Source organism: Anomaloglossus baeobatrachus, chromosome 1 (genome assembly GCF_048569485.1).
Source record: "Anomaloglossus baeobatrachus isolate aAnoBae1 chromosome 1, aAnoBae1.hap1, whole genome shotgun sequence".
Classification (NCBI taxonomy): domain Eukaryota; kingdom Metazoa; phylum Chordata; class Amphibia; order Anura; family Aromobatidae; genus Anomaloglossus; species Anomaloglossus baeobatrachus.
In genome coordinates, this window is record NC_134353.1 from 951080718 (window position 1) to 951104882 (window position 24165).

Below are 24165 nucleotides of genomic sequence, written 5' to 3' on the forward strand. Positions count from 1 at the left end.
ACTAACAACTGTAAATCCTTTTCATACCGGAGAACCGGATGAGAACAAAAGGAAGGTAAGGATATATCCTGATTAAGAAGAAACGCGGATACAACCTTAGGGAGAAACTCCTGAATAGGGCGCAGCACCACCTTGTCCTGGTGGAATACTAGGAAGGGAGCCTTGAATGACAGAGCCGCCAGCTCAGACACTCGCCGAAGCGACGTGATCGCAACCAGAAAGGCCACTTTCTGTGACAGGCGCGAAAGGGAAACTTCCCTCAGAGGCTCGAAAGGCGGCTTCTGGAGAGCAACTAGTACCCTGTTCAGATCCCATGGATCTAACGGCCGCTTGTACGGGGGCACAATATGACAAACCCCCTGTAGTAACGTGCGCACCTTAGGAAGACGTGCTAGACGCTTCTGAAAAGAACACGGATAGTGCCGAGACTTGCCCTTAAAGGGAGCCGAGCGACCAACCTCTTTCCCAACCAGATTGCAGGAGGGAAGGCAAAGTAGGCAATGCCGATGGCCAGGGAGACACTCCCTGAGCAGAACACTAAGATAAGAATATCTTCCACGAGTTGTGGTAGATCTTGGCAGACCGCGGCTGGCTAGCCCGTCTCATGGTGGCAATGACGTCGTGCTCACGGTCGACCGACGGTGAGGTGCCACAGATCTCGGTACCACGACCTCCCCGGCCAGTTTGGGGCGACGAGGATGGTGCGGCAGCAATCGGTAGCTGGAACTGTGACCAATCCTGAGCCAAGGCGCCTGTCGCCAGAGCTCTTTGATCGTAAGACCGCGTCATGAAAATCGGGACCTTGTTGTTGCCGAGAAGCCATGACGTCGACGTCCGTCTTCATCCTGCGGCTACAGATTTCTTGAAAACAAACGGGTGCAGAGCCCATTCCCCTGCGTCCACGCCCTGGCGACTGAGGAAGTCTGCTTCCTAGTGTTGTACGCCCGGGATATGAACAGCTGATATGGTGTATGCTCTGTCTTCTACCCATAGCAGAATCCGCCGGACCTCTTGGGAGGCTTGTCGACTGCGTAGTCCGCCTTGGTGGTTGGTGTATGCCACCGCTGTGGATAGTCCGACTGAATTCGGATCTATTTGCATTCCAGCCACTGCAGGAAGGCTTGCAGTGCAAGATACACTGCCCAGAGCTCCAGACCACTGAGTTGAAGAGTGGACTCCTCTGAAGACGGTCTTTGACCGTCTGGAAAAGTGACACGTTCCTGTGTAGGGACATCGACTTCCCTCCCATAAGCGAAGAATGTGCTATTGAGGCGGACGCAGATGAAACTGCGTGAAAAAAGCTCGCCTCTGGATGAGGCGCCTCCTTGAAGGAGAGACTGCCCCCTCGTCTGTAGTGAACGCTGTTTGTCCAGCGGAAGCTTCACTATCGCTGAGAGAATGTGAAAACTCTCCAGGAGATGCCAGCGATTGGGTTCAACCTTGAAAAGTTGAAGACCCACCCGAAACTCTGGGAAGGGTCCAGCGCCATGTTCAGGTTGTGTTGGCATGCTTCTAAAGGAGAGTGCCTTGACCAGTAGATTGCCCAAGTAAAGGATCACAGAGTGACCGTGAGAGCGCGGGACTGCTCCCTCTGCTGCCACGAACTTGGTGAACACCCGTGGGGCTGTCGCCAGCCAAAGGGTATGGCTACGAAACGAAATATTCTCGTCTTTAATAACGAATCGTAGCCAACGCCGGTGCCTCGGAGCAATCGGCACGTGTAGATAAGCATCCTGATGTCTATTGATGTTAGGAAAACTCCTTGAGACAGAGAGGCAATGACGGAGCGGAGTGATGCCATCCGGAACCGCCTGGTTTTCACGTGCTTGTTAAGCAGTATAAATGCCAGAACGGGACGGAAGGAGCCGTCCTATTTTGGCACCACGACCAGGTCGGAGCAAAATGCGTATCTGATTCCTGAAGAGGAACAGGGATTACCGCTCTTTCCGCCTGCAGAAGAGCCTCGGCTCGGTCGGTGCGGTAGTTTGAAAACAAACTGACTCTCACTCACAGGCCCTTGACCTGCGGTAGGTAAATGCCGCTAAAGCGGGGGAGTCTGCCCCCCCGCGGTTGCGGAGTGAGAGGGCTGAAAATTATGAGGAAAAACACTTTGGTAGCGGGTCCTCCGGCTGCCTTCCCCGGGCGTGATTGAGCCCGCTAGGAATCTATGCCCTTCTGGGCTTTTTGAGTCGTCTTGGATAGTTGAATGATTTCATTCAACCCTTACCAACAGACTATCACTAGATAAAGGCAACCTGGTTAAGCACTTCGTTGGAAGCAGCCTCTGTTCCAATCTCTCAACTACTAGCCTCTGCGTAAAAACACGGAGTTGGCGGATGCCACTGACGTCCGGCTCGTAGAGTCTCGGACAGCAGTAACAGCATGATTCGCCATGCCGACATTGCGAGTTAAAGACGCTGCTGGGACCGAGAGTACCTGTGACAGCGACCCCCTGCGCAATACTAGCTGAAATAGCTTGGAGTGCCTTCACGGCTGCGACTGCCGGAGCAACCGACCTGCCGATAGCTTCATAGACAGATTGCAACCAGAGGCCAATCTGCCTGTCAATGGCATTTTGAAGTGAAGTCCTATCCACCACTACAACTATAGATCTAGCTGCAAGCATGGAGATTGGGGATCCACATTTGGATACTGGGTCTAGCGCTTGACCACGTCAGGGGGGAGCGACACGTGTCTCATTAATACGGTCGGAGAAACGCTTATCGTGATAAGCGTGTCGTTTCTGGACTGCTTCTCTGGAGTCAGAGTGCTAAACAAGTACTCAATATACGCTTGAGATACTGAAATAGAGATTTCTCTTGCTGTGAAGCTGACCCCTCCACTGGAGGAGTTGAGGGAGAAATACCCAACCTTTCGTTGATGGACGCAATAAGATTATTCACTATAGCGTCACCATCCGGTGTATCCGGATTGAGAGCGGTCTCAGGATCAGAGTCCTGAACAGCTACGTCTGCCTCAACGTACAGAGAGTACTCCAGCTGGGACCTTGACCAGTGATGGAGTCGAGGGCTAATCCCAGCGAGCCCGCTTAGGCCATCTGGGACTGTCGACCGTGTCGGATGCCTGCTCTCTGGGATGCCTGGAATCACTCTGGCGCCTTGAGATGATCCAAATCAGGGCGGCCAGGGTCATTGCAACCATATTGCCCACGGTCTGCTTGGGGTGCAAAGTCTGTAAGATGTCAGTCATAGTCACAGACAATATATCAGCGGAAAAACTGCAACTTCGTCCCTGTCTCTGGACAGAGATCACAGGTGGTTCTTTTGGCCACATATAGCAGAGACCCCGGTTGAGCAATTGCACGCACTGGGGGTCCTGGAACCGTATGACATGCAGTACAAGCAGCATAGAAAGCCCGTGCATTGGCAACTTGTCTTTTTCTGCTGTTGTTGTCTAGCTATCTAAGAGCCTAGCCGAGGATAGCGACCGTACAGTGAATAGTCATACAAGCATGAAGTACAAATAAACACTTCAGTACATGTAGTACACGCAGCATTGAAAACTTGTGGCTTGGCACATTTGCTCTTCTGCTGCTGTTGTCTATTTATCTAGGAGCATGAGACAAGGATAGCGACATACAGTGAATGTATAGCATACAAGCCTGACAGTAAACACTGCAGCCCATGCAATCCAAGCAGCATTGAAAGCTTGCGCGTTAGCACCCTAGCCTTTCTGCTGCTGTTGTCTATTTATCCAGGAACATTAGCCAAGGATAGCGACATACAGTGAATGTATAGCATACAAGCATGACAGTAAACACTGCAGCCCATGCAAGTCAAGCAGCATTGAAAACTTGTGCCGTAGCACCATTGCTCTACTGCTGCTTTTGTCTGTTTATCTGGGCGCATTAGCCAAGAATAGCGACATACAGTGAATGTATAGCATAACAATAAACCGTGCAGCACATGCAAGCGAAGCAGCATTGAAAGCTTGTGCCTTAGCACAAATTGCTCTACTGCTGCTGTTGCCCAATCTGACAGTAAACACTGCAGCACATGCAAACGACGAAGCATTGAAAGCTTGTGCCTCAGCAGCATTGCTTATTTGCTGCTGTTGCCCAGAATAGCGACAGTACAGTGCATAGCATATCAGCACACAGTCCAAAAACCCACTTCAGCATTAGTGGTGTCAGTACTGCTTACCGCCCGCACAAGAGCGGGTGTGAGGTCGCTCAAAAACCTGTGACTGGTTCCGTTCTCCCAGAGTGGAAACCATAATGGCTGCCGGCTTCTCTTCCCCGTCCTGTGCAGAGGGGCGGGCCGTGGGCGTGCCCCAGCCAAGAGCGGGAACCCGGCGTCTCACTGTGTTCAGTGAGAGGGGGCTGGAGAATGCAAAGCAGACTCCAGCTCCCTGCGCTGAGCTTCTGTACAGCGTCCCGCCCCTCCTCTGACTGGCAGGGCTGGGGCGGGAACGAAACGAAAGCTAGGCCGCAAAGCCGGGGACTCGAGTAATAAGCGCGGCCGTCCTATGTGCACGGCCGACGCTGAAGTCCCCCGGCGCACCACAAGTCCCAGCCGCGCCACAATGTAAAAAACAATCAGCAGCGGCCGGCTGCAAAGCTGCAGTGAATAATAGCACCAGCGCTCCGCGCTGTTGTCCCCGGCGCACTAACACTCCCAGCAATGCTGGTGTGTGTGTGCGCGCTTGCCCGGGGACACAGAGTACCTTGATGTAGCAGGGCCCTGTCCCTGACGATACTCAGCTCCATATCCAGCAGGTTCTTTTGGGTCTGTGGATGGAGCTCGGTCTCTGTGCCTGGAGACCGGTAAGATCCCACTTCACCCAGAGCCCCTCATGGGGATGGGGAAGGAAAACAGCATGTGGGCTCCAGCCTCTGTACTAGCAATAAGTACCTCAACCTTACAACACCATCCACGGGTGAGAAGGGAGCATGCTGGGGGCCCTATATGGGCCCTCTTTTCTTCCATCCGACATAGTCAGCAGCTACTGCTGACTAAAATCTGTGGAGCTATGCATGGATGTCTGACCTCCTTCGCACACAAAGCTAAAACTGGAGAACCCGTGATGTCACGGGGGGGGTATAGCCAGAAGGGGAGGGGCCTTGCACTTTTTAGTGTAGTGCTTTGTGTGGCCTCCGGAGGGCAGTAGCTATACCCCAATCGTCTGGGTCTCCCAATAGAGCGCTGAAGAAAGGATTTATATGGGAAGGGGTGGGAAATTAACAGCAGTAGTCAAAATGAACATTTTGGGGGAATTTAATTTGGCTTGCTCTCATCTGGATGATTGCAAACTGTGGAGAAATCCAGTCCTTGTTGAATGTAATCAGAGTAAGTCTGTCTGCATTTGATGTGGAGAGGCGTGAGCGCCTATCAGTGATGATTGCCCCAGCAGAACTGAAAACACGCTCTGACATCACATTAGCAGTCGGGCAGGCCAGCACCTCCAAGGCGTATAAGGAGAGGTCGGGCCAAGTGTTCAGCTTGGAGACCCAATAATTAAAGGGAAATGAAGCATCAGAAAGAACGCAGGTATGGTCACTTAAGTACCCCTTGACCATGTTGTGCAACTTCTCCCTCCTTGACATTGTTACAGGCACAGATAGACCTTGCTGATGTCCTGACTTATTGAAAATGGTCCAGTTTACGTATATTTTCCCCTACCTTTGTTGGACCTGGTGTTGGTGTGTCTCCCCATTAATCTTGGGTGTTGAAAAGAGCCAGTAACTCTGCCATCAGCGTTGTCTGAAGGTGATTTTTTCATCAACTGATCTACAACAAACCTCTTGAAGGATTCCATTGTGCAACCCTCTGGTGACTCCAAAAAGGAGAAGGAAATTTCTCCTTTTACTGTGGGTCCAGAAAGGTGGCCAACCAGTATAGATTGTTGGATAAAATGTATCTCACGCGAGGGTCTTGCCACAGACACACATGAACTGTGCCATGTGGGCCAATCTGCAAACAGGCAAAGGTTCTGTGTCCCCTCCAGGAGGAACAATACCCACCTCTCCTCACGCTGACTTGCCTCCTCCTCATCCACCTCCTCCTGTCCAGCGCATCCATGCCGGACAGACATGAAGCTGGGGTTGAGAGTCCCCCCCTTGATAGCACAGAAAAACAAGTCTTCTTCCTCCTCATCATCACTCAATGTTGCTTCAGAATATTGGCTGGGCTGGGTAGTATCACCCATTGGAAAATCTGGCTCCATAGCCACATGCTGGGCACTCAAAGCTTCCTCTTTGAGATTATGCAGTGATTGTTTCAACAGACACAGCAGCAGGATGGTTAAGCTGATAATAGCCTGATCACCGCTCACAAGCTTGGTGCAGTACTCAAAGTTCTCAAGAACCTCACAAATGTCAGCGATCACACCCACTTCACAGTTGTTATGTGTGGTGGCTGACTCTCAGTCTGCGGGCATGTTAAAGCTAATATTCAGCTACTGCCCTCTGCTCCTCAGTAATCCTCACCAACAAATAGAATGTAGAATTCCAACGCGTGGGCAGGTCGCACGAGTCAGTAACTTGGCAAATTAAAGCAGTTTTGCAGCACTGTAAGATCTGCAAAAGTGGTAGAAGAATAGCGGATAAGGGCACCTTCTCAATTAGGTAAGGCAAGTCAGGTATGTCTTCATAAATTTCTGAACAACTAGGTTCAGCGCGTGAGCCATGCATGGCATGTGTACCAGCTTGCTGACCTTTAATGCCACCACCAGGTTACGCCCATTGTCACAAACAACCAGGCCGAGTTGGAGGTGCAGTAGGGAGATCCACTGATCGGTCTGCTCTTTTAAACCTTGCCACAGCTCTGCTGAAGTGTGTGGTTTGTAACCTAAACAGATCAGATTCAACAGAGCGAGTTTCCGCTTTGCCAATGCGCTGCTGCACAACTTCCAGTTTGGCAGTGATGGAGAGGGTAATTCAGCAGTGGACGAGGAGCAGGAGAAGAAAGGGAGACAGAAAGTGGCATATGATGAGGCGGAAACGCTGGTAGAAGTTGAGCTCGCTATGCTTGACGTCCCTGCCAACAACAACTTGTCCACGTGTCTGTTGTTAGGTGGACCTTCCAGGCTACAGCGTTGGTCAGAGTACGGTTGAGATTGTTTAACACATGCTTGTGTAACGAGGGGACGGCACAACGGGCAAAATAGTGGCGGCTCAGAACACTGCATCGTGGGGCAGCCACAGCCAAGAAGTCACGGAAACACTCTGTTCCCACAAGCCTAAACGACAACATCTCCATGGCTAGCAATTTGGCAATGTGTGAGTTTCGGTTTCATGCCTTTGGACGCGTTGCTGGGTATTTACGCTTCCTTTGAAAGATCTCAGGCACGGATGACTGGACGCTTCGCCGGGAAAAGGGAGTGGATGTGGTTGATGTTTGCTATGTCTGTGCAATCACACCTTGTGGGAAGGATATATGAGCGCCTGGTTCCTGGACAGCAGATTGTGAAGAACGTAGCACAGGCGACATGGCAGTGGTTTGACCCGCAGACACCAATTTGGTACCCTCGTGTTTGGCCCACCTACTGGGGTGCTTGGCTGCCATGTGGTTCCACATACTACCATGTTTTTCCAATAATAAGGCATTGTCTTATACTTTTTTTGCCCCCTCTCCCCCCCCCAAGCACTAGGGCTTATTTTTGGAGAAACATGCTTGGGGTGGGGGGGTAAGTTTACCCCCCCAAAAAAGCAGATCCCCCCGCTGCCCAGGAGACTCGTACTTACCAGACCCGGACGTCTGCGTGGCTCCCAGGTCCTCCCTGTGATCTCCGGTGGGTGCTGCACGCCGTCTTCTCCTGCTTCTGGCTGACACACACAGCAGATCGCAGGTCGCAGTTGCGCACACACACACACACACACACACACACACACACACACACACACACACACCATACAGAATGCTTCCGGACGCAGGGAATGATGGGAGGAAGTCATGTGTGTCCGCAGGTCCCGTAAGCTAGCATTGCGGCAGGTCATTGCGCTCCACTGCACAGCCTCTCAGGATTCTGCCAGCAAGAAGAAATCGGTGTCGCTGGATGTGGTGAATATATGTGTGATCCAATGTTTGTGTATGCGATCTGATTATGTGTGCGATCTGATGTTTGTGTGTGAGATCGGTTGTGTGTGTGTGTGTGTGTGTGTGTGTGTGAGATCGGATGTGTGTGGGTGTGAGTGTGCTGCCCCTGCAGCGGTCCGAACCACTCGGATCCGGGGGTGATTATTCGTGGTTTGAGGGTCTCCAGACCCGGGGGCTAGGGGCCACACTCGAATGAAGAGGGTTATTTACAGGGGAGAGAGAGTTCGTGATGCCACCCGTGGTGTACGGTAATTGGGAGTACCGCCGCTGCCGTTGGGAGCACCCGGGGTGATGGAGTGGGGCAGCTAAGGTGTCGTCGCCCTCCACAGGTAGGGGAAGGCCCCAGGACTCGGTGGAATATCGTGGGATGCACGGGTCACTCAGGTACTCACTCAGTCAATAAGCAGACGCTGACAACCGGGTAAACCAATTCTCGGGGTATCGCTGCTGGTTGAGGGCGAGAACGTCCGGGTCCCATCCCCTATAGTGTTGCCTGGTGATCCGTGACCTGCCTCCTGGCACCAAGTTTAACTTCAACGTTGTGACCCAGTAGTCTGAAACTTGCCGGGCCCCGTTCCCCACTGTGGCTAAGTGTGCGACCCTGTTCTCAGGGCTCACGCTTGTGATTTTCTGGACGGTTTTGTTGGAAGACCCTATCCCCCTCGTTGCGCTAGTGCCCCGATTCTGGAGCGGGTGGGAACAGATCATGAAGGCTCTGTTCTCCTCAGGTGAATTTCCGGGTTGCCTGAAGCTTCTCCCCGACCTAGGGTCCGTGTACCCCGCTGTGCCTTCGGTCCCGGACCGGTGACAGTGCCAGGCTGCTGACCCTCCTCCTTGACAGGCCAGGCACCTAGCCACAATCCCCTGCGACCGGGGGTCCGACTCCTCTAGGCCCAGACCACCGTCTGCAACCTAGACAGCTTCACTTGGGAGCCACCACTCCCAACCTCCTCTGAGCTCCTCACAGCTCGAGGGCTACTTCCCAACTCTACACTCACAGACAAACTGACTACACTACTCACCTCCCCTCCCTGACCCCCCCAGGTGGGCGACTCTATTCCATTCAAGCCGTCCACTGGTGTGCCTGATGAGTGTGGTGCAGTGTGTATCTAGGATTTGATTTTATGTTGGAGGCAACACCATAAGAAAGAGAGTTTGTGCAGTACCTGTGACGACCTGATAGTCTAGGGGTGTCCCATGAGATCACTGCAGGGTCTCCCACTCGGCATCTGGTGATTGTGATTGCGGGGTACACGCTGTCTATAATGAAGTGTCCTGCAGTATCTTTAACTTTTTTTAGCTGCATGGACACTTCATTATTGAACCGCGACAAGGGCTTATTTTCAGGGGAGGGCTTATATTTAAGCCTTGCTCCGAAAATGCTGAAAATCCCTGCTAGGGCTTATTTTTGGGGGAGGTCTTATTTTTGGAAAAACAGGGTAGTGGTGCTCAGATTGCCTTTGCCTTGGCCTCTGCCTAACTTAGTATGGCAGATGCTACAGATTACAATGTTTTTCTCTGGAGGACTATTCAGAGAAAAAACTTCCAGACAGCAGCTGAACACCCTCTTGCCCTGACTTGCGCCACAGTGGGGATGCTCGTCGGTACAGTTGACCCAGTTCTCACTCTCACTACCCCTTGGTGCCATTGTTGGCGCTACATATCTATCTTCCTCTGTGTTGCTGTGCTGGCTATGCATGTCAACAGTCCAGGTCAGATTAGTGTACTCCTCATCGACCACCTCATCTTTCATCTCATCCTCCATCCCACTTGAGATTGTAGGCTGACCTAATAGCAACTCATCATCATCAGCTTCCACCTCTGGAGACTGTAAATCAGGTTCCTCAAACTGGCCTTCTTCTGGCCGTGGGTCCTCAAATACTTGCGCATCAATGCATGCCACCTCCTCTTGTCCTTCTTCAATGCTACAAGGCGGAAGGCCAGAGCCAACGAAAAGATACTAGCAAAACATATCCTCAGAGTGGCCAAGCTTAGGGTCATATGTCTCCTGTGACTGATGAAAGGGGAAGAAATGAGCACCAGGTTGAGGACTGGATGGGCCAGCCTTCTGTGTATCCACAGTAGACTGTGTGGTCGTGGATGATTTGTTGCTGCTTGACAAATGCTAAGAGGCCTTATCTGCCATCCAAGACAGAATCTGCTCTCTCTCTTCTGGCTTCCACCCGTTTACATTCTAGTGCGGGAAATTTGGCAAGGAACATAGTGGATGCATCAAACTTCTGATCTGACACAGACTCAGTGCCTTGTTGCCTACCACTAACATCACGACCACGTCACATAACTGCCTTTTTTGTCATTTTGGGTTTTGCTGACATATTTGCAGATGTTGATAGCCCAAGCCAAGCAAACTTTGGCCCCAAAAATATTGTGTGAGTACTTTTTTACCAGGCAGCACAAAATGGTAGAGTCCTGCTTAGTATTTACAAAAGCCACTAGCAACGCAATTAATTAAGCCTCCTGAGTCCTGACGAAGCCACACCCGGTGAAACGCGCGTCGAGGCCCCGCCCACCACCACCAGCCTGCCAGCTAAACACCTTTAACATGTCTCAAGGTAAATTTGCCATAACTTTATTACATGACATGTAATTGGCACTTTTTTAGGGAAGGCTTCCTATAGGTAATCTACCCCTTGATTCATTGGCTTTTCCTTTCTTTCTGTCGGCTATTTGGCCTTTCTGAAACCTGACCCACGTGTCTTAGCTGGTTTTTCATCTGCTGGTGATGTTTGTGCATTTTTTGTGTCTGGCGACTTTAAGATTCTGTTCGCCATTACTGTCTGTCCTCATGTCACGCACACTTTATTAAAAAATCTTTGTATTTCACCATATATTTTGCTTTTGGTCTCCCTTATTTACCAGTGATCTTCCTTTTTATTCTATATATTGGTATAATTGACCACTGGGCTCTTTTTTGGTTTGTGTATTAATGTGGCTGATGTGGATGGATGGCACAAGTCAGGCTGTGAACCCCTAAATATTGTGGAAACACGTCCAGATTCCTTACCTAATCCCTAATCTCTCCCTCCCTGCTGTGACTTTGTTCAGTGCTATCAGCTCTTAAAAGAGCTATTGTACTCTGGTTTCTGCACCGTACGATGAAGGTAGTGACACATACTGCTTTAAACGCTTTCCCTGCTTAGAAATATGAGTTTCCATACGCTACACTGACCTACACTGCAGGTAGCCCTGAAAAGGGCTTTTTGTGTTAAGAGGCCTACACTCTCTCTAGCAGCTGCTTGCTCTATCCCTAAGCTGAAACAACGCTGGCTTTGGACGCAATGTGCGCAAAATGGCGGGGGAAAGACTTTTATAGACCCTATGACTCTAAGTGGTCAGCCAATCACAGTAATGCCACAACCAAGATGGCTGCAGAATTACTGTGATTGGTTAAGAAGCCCAGCATGTTTACTGGCTGCAAATCAGGTGCCAAAACGGCTGGGTGGGACATATGCATATGGCGAGGCAAACACACCATTACTTGCAATATAACGAATAGCCCAAATTCTGCGAATAGCAAATAGTAACAAATACATTCACTCATCACTAACATCACTAACTGCGATGCATTCAGGCAGCGGAGAAAACAAATAGGTGAAGTGAGGCCTCCCTGCAGCCCTGAACAGCCGCTTGGGGACCAGCTCAGTGGGTAAATTCCCGCCTACTCCTAAGCCAGCCTGCATCTGATTATAGAGAAGATTGCCATCTACCTGAGAATCCTGTGGAGGAGGAGGAGGAGCGGGACATCTCTCTGGGGTCGTCCTCGTACTGGAGAGACCTGCAGGAGACACAGACAGGACGGACATCATTATTACATACAGATAATTATAGGCCGGGTGTATTCAGTCCTGTCTATTACCTGGTGATGTGAGGGGCTGGGGCTCCTCCATCATCACCTCCTTGTACCGCTCCTTGTGTCCTTCTAGATACTCCCACTCCTCCATGGAGAAATAGACCATGACGTCCTGACACCTTATAGGAACCTGACAACACAATGATACAGTCATCACCCAGAATCCTCCAGTGCCGTCCTGTATAATGTCTCAGCATTCCCAGCAGTGTCACCTCTCCAGTCAGCAGCTCCAGCATCTTGTTGGTGAGTCCTAGGATCTTCTGGTCATTGATGTCCTCATGTATCCGGGGGTGAGGTGGAGGCCCCGGGATTGGGCTCAGGGTTCCTCCCCGTCCTTCACACACAGGGGCCTGACAGCGACCACTAGAGGTCTTCACTACTGTGTAATCCTGAGTGTGGAGACATTAATAATATCACTACAGACATTTCCAGAGTCCATCACCTCCCCGGTCATATCCTCTGTTATTCCCATAGATAATGATGTAATGTGATGACATCAGAGCCTCTCACCTCCCCGGTCATATCCTCTGTTATCCCATAGATAATGATGTAATGTGATGACATCAGAGCCTCTCACCTCCCCGGTCATATCCTCTGTTATCCCATAGATAATGATGTAATGTGATGACATCAGAGCCTCTCACCTCTCCGGTCATATCCTCTGTTATTCCCATAGATAATGGTGTAATGTGATGACATCAGAACCTCTCACCTCCCCGGTCATATCCTCTGTTATTCCCATAGATAATGATGTAATGTGATGACATCAGAACCTCTCACCTCCCCGGTCATATCCTCTGTTATTCCCATAGATAATGATGTAATGTGATGACATCAGAACCTCTCACCTCCCCGGTCATATCCTCTGTTATTCCCATAGATAATGATGTAATGTGATGACATCAGAACCTCTCACCTCCCCGGTCATATCCTCTGTTATCCCCATAGATAATTATGCAATGTGATGACATCAGAACCTCTCACCTCCCCGGTCATATCCTCTGTTATTCCCATAGATAATGACGTAATGTGGTGACATCAGAGCCTCTCACCTCCCCGGTCATATCCTCTGTTATTCCCATAGATAATGATGTAATGTGGTGACATCAGAGCCTCTCACCTTCCCGGTCATATCCTCTGTTATTCCCATAGATAATGATGTAATGTGATGACATCAGAGCCTCTCACCTCCCCGGTCATATCCTCTGTTATTCTCATAGATAATGATGTAATGTGGTGACATCAGAGCCTCTCACCTCCCCGGTCATATCCTCTGTTATTCTCATAGATAATGATGTAATGTGGTGACATCACAGCCTCTCACCTCCCCGGTCATATCCTCTGTTATTCTCATAGATAATGATGTAATGTGGTGACATCAGAGCCTCTCACCTCCCCGGTCATATCCTCTGTTATTCCCATAGATAATGATGTAATGTGATGACGTCACAGCCTCTCACCTCCCCGGTCATATCCTCTGTTATCCCCATAGATATTGATGTAATGTGATGACATCACAGCCTCTCACCTCCCCGGTCATATCCTCTGTTATCCCCATAGATAATGATGTAATGTGATGACATCAGAGCCTCTCACCTCCCCGGTCATATCCTCTGTTATCCCCATAGATAATGATGTAATGTGATGACATCAGAACCTCTCACCTCCCCGGTCATATCCTGTTATCCCCATAGATAATGATGTAATGTGATGACATCAGAACCTCTCACCTCCCCGGTCATATCCTGTTATCCCCATAGATAATGATGTAATGTGATGACATCAGAGCCTCTCACCTCCCCGGTCATATCCTCTGTTATCCCATAGATAATGATGTAATGTGATGACATCAGAGCCTCTCACCTCTCCGGTCATATCCTCTGTTATTCCCATAGATAATGGTGTAATGTGATGACATCAGAACCTCTCACCTCCCCGGTCATATCCTCTGTTATTCCCATAGATAATGATGTAATGTGATGACATCAGAACCTCTCACCTCCCCGGTCATATCCTCTGTTATTCCCATAGATAATGATGTAATGTGATGACATCAGAACCTCTCACCTCCCCGGTCATATCCTCTGTTATTCCCATAGATAATGATGTAATGTGATGACATCAGAACCTCTCACCTCCCCGGTCATATCCTCTGTTATCCCCATAGATAATTATGCAATGTGATGACATCAGAACCTCTCACCTCCCCGGTCATATCCTCTGTTATTCCCATAGATAATGACGTAATGTGGTGACATCAGAGCCTCTCACCTCCCCGGTCATATCCTCTGTTATTCCCATAGATAATGATGTAATGTGGTGACATCAGAGCCTCTCACCTTCCCGGTCATATCCTCTGTTATTCCCATAGATAATGATGTAATGTGATGACATCACAGCCTCTCACCTCCCCGGTCATATCCTCTGTTATTCTCATAGATAATGATGTAATGTGGTGACATCAGAGCCTCTCACCTCCCCGGTCATATCCTCTGTTATTCCCATAGATAATGATGTAATGTGATGACGTCACAGCCTCTCACCTCCCCGGTCATATCCTCTGTTATCCCCATAGATATTGATGTAATGTGATGACATCACAGCCTCTCACCTCCCCGGTCATATCCTCTGTTATCCCCATAGATAATGATGTAATGTGATGACATCAGAGCCTCTCACCTCCCCGGTCATATCCTCTGTTATCCCCATAGATAATGATGTAATGTGATGACATCAGAACCTCTCACCTCCCCGGTCATATCCTGTTATCCCCATAGATAATGATGTAATGTGATGACATCAGAACCTCTCACCTCCCCGGTCATATCCTCTGTTATTCCCATAGATAATGATGTAATGTGATGACATCAGAACCTCTCACCTCTCCAGTAAGATGGAAGATTATCTCCAGACTCAGGTTTAACATCTTCCCCATAATTTGATCTTCGTCCTTATTCATCTCTCTTGGGTCAATCAGGAAAAAATCTATTAAAAAAAATAAAAAAAAACCCAGAAGATCCTTTATTGTAAATAAGATGAGATGATCTCCTCTTATCAACAAAATTCAACAAAAGGGCAAGCACACAAATTAACTGAAGATAATGAGGGGAAATCATCTGAGCAGATATAACAGTGCAGATGTCGTCTTCCCTCTTCTCTGCCGGCGCCGACTGACCCCGATCTGAGAAGGAGACTGTACAGCAGATCGGGCGACTACAACACTTTCTTCTTGGTCCTAAAATTGTCCGACTTTAACCCCACCGCCGCTCCGGTCAGCTCCACGCAGCAACTGAGGTGAGTAGCGCGATCAGCTGAGCTGTCACTGAGGTTACCCGCGGCCACCGCTGGATCAAGTGACAGCGGGTAACCTCAGTGACAGCTCAGCTGATCGCGCGGCTGTCTTCATTAGCTGCGTGGAGGTGACAGGAGCGGCGGTGTATTCTGCTGCTCCTGTCACCTTCATGCAGCAGAGCTGGATGCGACGCTGGAGGTCTGTGGATTACGCCGGACAAGGAGGGCTTTTTGGGGCTGATTAAATTGGTGATGAGGGAATGTGTTTGTGTTTTTTATTTCTAATAAATGATTTTTTCAGTTGTGTGTGTTTATTTACTGTAATTTACAGATTAATCATGGAAGGTATCTCAGGGAGACGCCTGACATGATTAATCTAGGACTTATTGGCAGCTATGGGCTGTCAATAACTCTTTATTACCCCGATTTGCCAACGCACCAGGGAAAATCGGGAAGAGCCGGGTACAGTCCCAGAACTGTCGCATATAATGTATGCGGCAATTCTGGGCGGCTGCTGACTGATATTGTTAGGCTGGGGAGCTCCCCATAACGTGGAGCTCCCCATCCTGAGAATACCAGCCTTCAGCCGTATGGCTTTATCTGGCTGGTATTAAAATTGGGGGGGACCGCACGCCGTTTTTTTTAATTATTTATTTCACTGCACAGTATAGACCCGCCCACCGGCTGCTGTGATTGGGTGCAGTGAGACACCTGTCACTCAGTGTGGGGGCGTGTCTCACTGCAACCAATCATAGGTGCCTGTGGGCGGGGAAAGTAGGGAATTCGAAATTGTTTAATGAGCGGCCGGCTTTTTCAAAATAGTAAAACCCGCCGCAGCAGTGTGAATGCCGTGCAGCGCTGCGCCGGAGATCGGGGATCGGTGAGTATGAGAGAGGAGGGGAAAATGACCGACAGACTGTGAGAGAGGGACAGAGATAGTGACGGACAGAGAGAGAATAGAGACCGAGAGGGAGAGACCGACTGACAGAGAATAGTGATTGACAGATATTGTGACACATCACTCGTTTCCAGTGTTTGACTAGCTAGGTCGTTCTGCAGGTCCGGATCGCTGTTGCGTCGTTGGCCAGGTTTGCCTGTTTGACAGCTCACCAGAGACTCACCAGAGACTTTGTAGCGATCCCGGCCAGGTTGGAATCGCTGGTGGGATCGCTGAAAGTCTCAGTGTGTAAAGGGGCCTTATGTCCCTAAACTGGAGAAACCCCTCATCAGCCCTGACAGCGGATAATAGGAAAGAGCTGGAGCTCGTCCTCACTAACATCGGCAGAATTCATGTCCAGCTGTATTTCTCCTCTATAACATAACTGCACATCCTGTGTTATCACCTGCACCGGGATCACAGATTCATTCACATTTCATGTGTATTTTACATGAAGGGTTAATATACCGCTGGAGAAACTGACACAGCAAAGAGCGGAAAATAGGAATGTGTGACTTGTGTGCGTTATTGGGTGGTCTGTACTCACCGGGGCGGTGATCTGTAGGAATCTCCTCGTTACTCCGCTGATCTCCCCTCACATTTCTCTCTGGAGAATTAATATTGTTCAGATCTATATCCGGTTCCAAAAACTGCAAAACAAAATATTGTAAAAGTCCCCGGGAATAATGGAGATAAGATCCGGACATGTGAGGTCTGTGGTCAGCTGTGATCCTGCCGTCTCCACCGCTCTCATTACACAAGTATAAAACCTCTAATACTGGAGGAGAAAACAAGACTGAACACAAGGAGGTCACAGCCGTCTACACCTCATAGGCAGGGGTTGGCTGGCAAATTTTGGCCTGGAGACGAGCACACAAGTGCGGCCCGGGACTGGCGGCCCATCCTTAACCCCTCAGTGACGGAGCTAATTTTCACCTTAATGACCAGACCAAATTTTGCAATTCTGACCAGAGTCACTTCATGAGGTTATAACTCTGGAACGCTTCAACGGATCACGGTGATTCTGAGACTGTTTTTTCGTCACATATTGGACTTCATGTTAGTACCAAATTTACAATTGACAATATTTTTTAAGTTTATGAAAAAAAAACGGATTTTTGTGTACTCACCGTAAAATTGTTTTCTCTTAGCCATCATTGGGGGACACAGGACCATGGGTGTTATGCTGCCTATCCATAGGAGGACACTAAGTAGATGCAAAAGCATAGCTCCTCCTCTGCAGCATACACCCCCTGGCCGGGCCAGGCAAGCTCAGTTTAAGTACACAAGCAGTAGGAGAAAAAAACAGTAAAAACTTACCTCAACAGAGGAACATGATAAAAAAAAGAGTCATAACCAAATAAGGTACTGAGAGAACCAAGGCCCAACAGGGCAACAGGGAGGGTGCTGTGTCCCCCAATGATGGCTAAGAGAAGACGAATTTACGGTGAGTACACAAAAATCCGTTTTTCTCTGACGCCTCATTGGGGGACACAGGACCATGGGACGTCCTAAAGCAGTCCATGGGTGGGAAACATAAAAAAAGACAACACAACCCAAGGAATAAAAACCAGTCCCGGACAGCCTGGAGCGCCTACTAAGAGAGATGCTCTACTGCCGTTTGCAGAATTTTCCTACCCAGATTTGCCTCAGTTGAAGCCTAGGTATGGACTCTGTAATGCTTTGAAAACGTGTGTAGGCTAGACCAGGTCGCAGCCTTACACACCTGTTCCACTGAAGCCTGATGCCGAATGGCCCACGAAGTGTCAACTGCTCGCATGGAATGAGCCCGCAGCCCACTAGGAATGGGCTTGAGTTGCAAGCGGTAGACTTCCTGGATCGCAGAGCGAATCCAGCGAGCCAGCGTCGCCTTTGAAGCTGCCTGTCCCTTCTTAGGCCCCTCAGGAATGACGAACAAGGAGTCCGTTTTCCTAAAGGGGGCTGTCCTGGATATGTAATATCTGAGAGCTCTGACGAGGTCTAACGAATGCAGAGACCTTTCCACCCTATGAACTGGGTGTGGACAAAAGGAAGGCAGGACAATGTCCTCGTTCAAATGAAACGGGGTAAGAACCTTTGGAAGGAAATCCGGGAGAGGGCGCAGAACCACCTTGTCCTGGTGAAAGATCAGAAAAGGCTTGCGGCAAGAGAGTGCTGCCAGCTCCGAAACCCGTCTGATGGACATAATTGCCACTAAGAATGTTACCTTCCAGGACAGAAGAGCAAGGGAGGATTCCTTGAGAGGTTCAAAGGGAGACCTCTGGAGACCGTCCAGAACGAGGTTGAGGTCCCATGGTTCCAGCGGCTGTTTGTACGGGGGGAACTAGATGGGAAACGCCCTGGAGGAAGGTCTTGACTTGCGGTTTTTGAGCCAGGCGGCATTGGTAGAAGATTTAGAGCGCTGAGACCTGCCCTTTAAGGGAACTGAGAGCCAACCCCGCTTGCAAGCCAGACTGTAGAAAATCGAGAATTCTGGGGATGGCCAGAGGCATAGGCTGGACGTTAGTTTCCCTGCACCATGAAGAAGGGAATTTTGTTTACTTACCGTAAATTCCTTTTCTTCTAGCTCCAATTGGGAGACCCAGACAATTGGGTGTATAGCTTCTGCCTCCGGAGGCCACACAAAGTATTACACTTAAAAGTGTAAAGCCCCTCCCCTTCTGCCTATACACCCCCCCGTGAGTCACGGGCTCCTCAGTTTTGGTGCAAAAGCAGGAAGGAGGAAACTTATAATTTGGTCTAAAGTAATTCAATCCGAAGGAAGTTCGGAAAACTGAAAACCATTCAACATGAACAACATGTGTACACAAAGAACAACAGCCCGAAGGGAACAGGGGCGGGTGCTGGGTCTCCCAATTGGAGCTAGAAGAAAAGGAATTTACGGTAAGTAAACAAAATTCCCTTCTTCTTTGTCGCTCCATTGGGAGACCCAGACAATTGGGACGTCCAAAAGCAGTCCCTGGGTGGGTAAAATAATACCTCGTAATAGAGCCGTAAAACGGCCCCTTCCTACAGGTGGGCAACCGCCGCCTGAAGGACTCGCCTACCTAGGCTGGCATCTGCCGAAGCATAGGTATGCACCTGATAGTGTTTCGTGAAAGTGTGCAGGCTCGACCAGGTAGCTGCCTGACACACCTGCTGACCCGTAGCCTGGTGCCGCAAAGCCCAGGACGCACCCACGGCTCTGGTAGAATGGGCCTTCAGCCCTGAGGGAACCGGAAGCCCAGAGGAACGGTAGGCTTCGAGAATTGGTTCCTTGATCCACCGAGCCAGGGTTGATTTGGAAGCCTGTGACCCTTTACGCTGGCCAGCGACAAGGACAAAGAGTGCATCCGAGCGGCGCAGGGGCGCCGTACGAGAAATGTAGAGTCTGAGTGCTCTCACCAGATCCAACAAGTGCAAATCCTTTTCACATTGGTGAACTGGATGTGGACAAAGAGAAGGTAAGGAGATATCCTGATTGAGATGAAAGGGGGATACCACCTTAGGGAGAAATTCCGGAACCGGATGCAGAACCACCTTGTCCTGGTGAAACACCAGGAAGGGAGCTTTGCATGACAGCGCTGCTAGCTCAGACACTCTCCGAAGTGATGTGACTGCTACTAGGAAGACCACTTTCTGCGAAAGGCGTGAAAGAGAAATATCCTTCATTGGCTCAAAAGGTGGTTTCTGAAGAGCCATCAGCACCCTGTTCAGATCCCAGGGTTCTAACGGACGCTTGTAAGGAGGAACTATGTGACAAACCCCCTGCAGGAACGTGCGCACCTTTGGAAGTCTGGCTAGGCGCTTCTGGAAAAACACAGAGAGCGCTGAGACTTGTCCCTTAAGAGAACCGAGCGACAAACCCTTTTCCAATCCGGATTGAAGGAAGGAAAGAAAAGTGGGCAAGGCAAATGGCCAGGGAGTAAAACCCTGATCAGCGCACCAGGATAAGAAAATTCTCCACGTCCTGTGGTAGATCTTGGCGGACATTGGTTTCCTGGCCTGTCTCATAGTGGCAATGACCTCTTGAGATAACCCTGAAGATGCTAGGATCCAGGACTCGATGGCCACACAGTCAGGTTGAGGGCCGCAGAATTCAGATGGAAAAACGGCCCTTGAGACAGCAAGTCTGGTCGGTCTGGTAGTGCCCACGGTTGACCCACCGTGAGATGCCACAGATCCGGGTACCACGACCTCCTCGGCCAGTCTGGGGCGATGAGGATGGCGCGGCTGCAGTCGGACCTGATCTTGCGTAATACTCTGGGCAGTAGTGCCAGAGGGGGAAACACATAAGGCAGTTGAAACTGCGACCAATCCTGAACTAATGCGTCTGCCGCCAGAGCTCTGTGATCTTGAGACCGTTCCTTGAATGCCGGGACCTTGTTGTTGTGCCGGGACGCCATTAGGTCGAAGTCCGGCATCCCCCAGCGGCAACAGATCTCTTGAAATACGTCCGGGTGAAGGGACCATTCCCCTGCGTCCATGCATTGGCGACTGAGAAAGTCTGCTTCCCAGTTTTCTACGCCCGGGATGTGAACTGCGGATATGGCGGATGCAGTGGCTTCCGCCCACAGCAGAATCCGCCGGACTTCCTGGAAGGCTTGCCGACTGCGTGTGCCGCCCTGGTGGTTGATGTATGCCACCGCTGTGGAGTTGTCCGACTGAATTCGGATCTGTTTGCCTTCCAGCCACGGCTGGAACGCTTTTAGGGCAAGATACACTGCCCTTATCTCCAGAACATTGATCTGTAGGGAGGACTCTGGCTGAGTCCAGGTACCCTGGGCCCTGTGGTGGAGAAAGACCGCTCCCCACCCTGACAGGCTCGCGTCCGTCGTGACCACCGCCCAGGATGGTGGTAGGAAGGATTTCCCCTTCGACAATGAAGTGGGAAGAAGCCACCACCGAAGAGAGGCTTTGGCTGCCTGAGAAAGGGAGACGTTCCTGTCGAGGGACGTCGACTTCCTGTCCCACTTGCGGAGAATGTCCCATTGAAGTGGACGCAGATGAAACTGCGCAAAAGGAACTGCCTCCATTGCTGCCACCATCTTCCCTAGGAAGTGCATGAGGCGCCTCAAGGGGTGTGACTGGCCTTGAAGTAGAGATTGCACCCCTGTCTGTAGTGAACGCTGTTTGTCCAGCGGAAGCTTCACTATCGCTGGAAGAGTATGAAACTCCATGCCAAGATATGTCAGTGATTGGGCCGGTGTCAGATTTGACTTTGTGAAATTGATGATCCACCCGAATCTCTGAAGAGTCTCCAGAGCAATGTCCAGGCTGTGTTGGCATGCCACTCGGGAGTGTGCCTTGACAAGCAGATCGTCTAAGTAAGGGATCACCGAGTGTCCCTGAGAGTGTAGGACTGCTACAACTGCTGCCATGACCTTGGTGAAGACCCGTGGTGCTGTCGCCAGGCCGAAAGGCAGTGCCACGAACTGAAGGTGTTCGTCCCCGATGGCGAAACGCAGGAAGCGCTGATGCTCTGGTGCAATCGGTACGTGGAGATAAGCATCTTTGATGTCGATTGATGCTAGGAAATCTCCTTGGGACATTGAGGCGATGACGGAGCGGAGCGATTCCATCCAGAACCACCTGGTTTTCACGTGTTTGTTGAGCAGTTTTAGGTCCAGAACAGGACGGAAAGATCCGTCCTTTTTTGGCACCACAAACAAGTTGGAGTAAAAACCATGACCCTGTTGCTGAAGAGGAACAGGGATCACCACTCCTTCTGCCTTCAGAGTGCACACCGCCTGAAGAAGAGCATCGGCTCGCTCGGGGGGCGGAGATGTTCTGAAGAAACGAGTCGGAGGACGAGAGCTGAGCTCTATCCTGTAACCGTGAGACAGAATGTCTCTCACCCAACGGTCTTGTACCTGTGGCAACCAGGCGTCGCAAAAGCGGGAGAGCCTGCCACCGACCGAGGATGCGGCGTGAAGAGGCCGAAAGTCATGAGGAGGCCGCTTTGGGAGCGGTTCCTCCGGCGGTCTTTTTAGGACGTGACTTAGACCGCCATGAATCGGAGTTCGTCTGACCCTTCTGTGGCCTGTTGGACGAGGAGAATTGAGACCTGCCCGCGGGCCGAAAGGACCGAAACCTCGATTGTACCTTCCGTTGTTGAGGTCTTTTTGGTTTGGACTGGGGTAAGGATGAGTCCTTTCCCTTGGATTGTTTAATGATTTCATCCAATCGCTCACCAAACAGGCGGTCGCCAGAAAATGGCAACCCGGTTAAGAACTTTTTGGAGGCAGAATCTGCCTTCCATTCACGTAGCCACATGGCCCTGCGGACTGCCACCGAATTGGCGGATGCTACCGCCGTACGGCTCGTAGAGTCCAGGACAGCATTAATGGCGTATGACGCAAACGCCGACGCCTGAGAGGTTAATGACACCACCTGCGGAGCAGAGGCCCGTGTGACTGCATTAATCTGCGAGTGACAAGCTGAGATAGCTTGGAGCGCCCATACGGCTGCGAATGCCGGAGCAAAGGACGCGCCGATAGCCTCATAGATGGATTTCAACCAGAGCTCCATCTGTCTGTCAGTGGCATCTTTGAGTGAGGCCCCATCTTCCACTGCAACTATGGATCTAGCCGCCAGTCTGGAGACTGGAGGATCCACCTTGGGACACTGAGCCCAACCCTTGACAACGTCAGGGGGAAAGGGATAACGTGTGTCCTTAAGTCGCTTAGAAAAGCGCTTATCTGGACAAGCTCGGTGTTTCTGGACTGCCTCTCTGAAATCGGAGTGATCCAGGAACATACTCATTGTACGCTTGGGAAACCTAAAACGGAATTTCTCCTGCTGAGAAGCTGACTCCTCAGTTGGAGGAGCTGGGGGAGAAAGATCCAACACCTGATTGATGGACGCTATAAGGTCGTTCACTATGGCGTCCCCTTCTGGTGTATCTAGGTTGAGAGCGGCTTCAGGATCAGAGTCCTGATCTGCCCCCTCCGCTTCATCCTCTAGAGAGTCCTCCTGCTGAGACCCTGAGCAGTGTGATGAAGTCGAGGGAAGCTCCCAGCGACCCCGCTTAGGTGGTCTGGGACTGCGGTCCGTGTCAGAGACCTCACCTTGAGACCTATGAGTCACCCCAGGAGCACTTTGCTGCTCCAACCGCGGGGGGCCTGGGGTCAATGATTCAACAGTGCCCGGGGCCTGTGTTACAGGTCTGGACTGCAAAGCTTCTAGTATCTTAGCAGACCATTTATCCATAGTCTCAGAAAGTTTGTCAGCGAATACTGCAAACTCCGTCCCTGTCACCTGGACAGTGGCAGCCGGTGTTTCTACCTGGGCCGAGGGTCCCACTAGTGGCTGAGGCTCCGGCTGAGTAAGTACCATAGGTGCCGAGCATTGCACACAATGAGGGTAGGTGGAACCTGCAGGTAGCATAGCCGCACATGAGGTACAGGTTGCAAAGTAAGCCTGTACTTTGGCACCCTTGCTATTTGCAGACGACATGCTGTTGTCTCCTCTGAGTACAATCTGGGAGGGTATATAGCCAAAAACCAGTGCGACCGTACAGAGTAAATGTATAGCATATAAACCTATAGATATACACTTCGGCACCCAGGGGGGCCAGCACCTAGAAACAGGTGTGGCTTACCGACCGCCCAAAGCGGTTGTGTGACCACCAGATTCCCTGCCTGGATCTCCCAGAGCCGTTTGTCTCTCCTCTCTAGCTTCAGAAGTGCTGACAGGAATGGCTGCCAGCGTTCTGTGAGGAGGAGGGGGCCGTGGGCGTGCCCAAGAAAGTGCGGGAATCTGGTGTCCCACTGTGCTCAGTGAGGGGGGAGGAGGATACAAAGTATGCTCCAGCCCTCAGCGCTGACGTCCAGTGCAGCGTCCCTCCCTTCCCCTGACTGACAGGCCCGGGGGCGGGAATATGCGGTACTAGGCCGAAAAAGCCGGGGACTAAAGTTATAAGCGCGGCCGGCAAACAAGCGCGGTCAGCGCGATAGTCCCGGCGCACTAACACACCCAGCAGTGCTGCAGCGTGTATGACACAAGCGCTCCATGCGCTATCCCCAAGG

General features: G+C 50.7%; 1 protein-coding gene across 1 annotated transcript in view; it reads right to left on the minus strand.

Moving 5' to 3' along the window:
- Window positions 1-24165, minus strand: part of LOC142259452 (uncharacterized) — a 583478-nt gene that overhangs the window by 368453 nt on the left and 190860 nt on the right. Inside the window, exons 6-7 of the mRNA XM_075331872.1 lie at window positions 16704-16806; window positions 14810-14913 (exon numbers count right to left, since the gene is read on the minus strand). Of these exons, the coding sequence (XP_075187987.1) occupies window positions 14810-14913; window positions 16704-16806 (207 nt within the window). The remainder of the gene's footprint in view (window positions 1-14809; window positions 14914-16703; window positions 16807-24165) is intronic.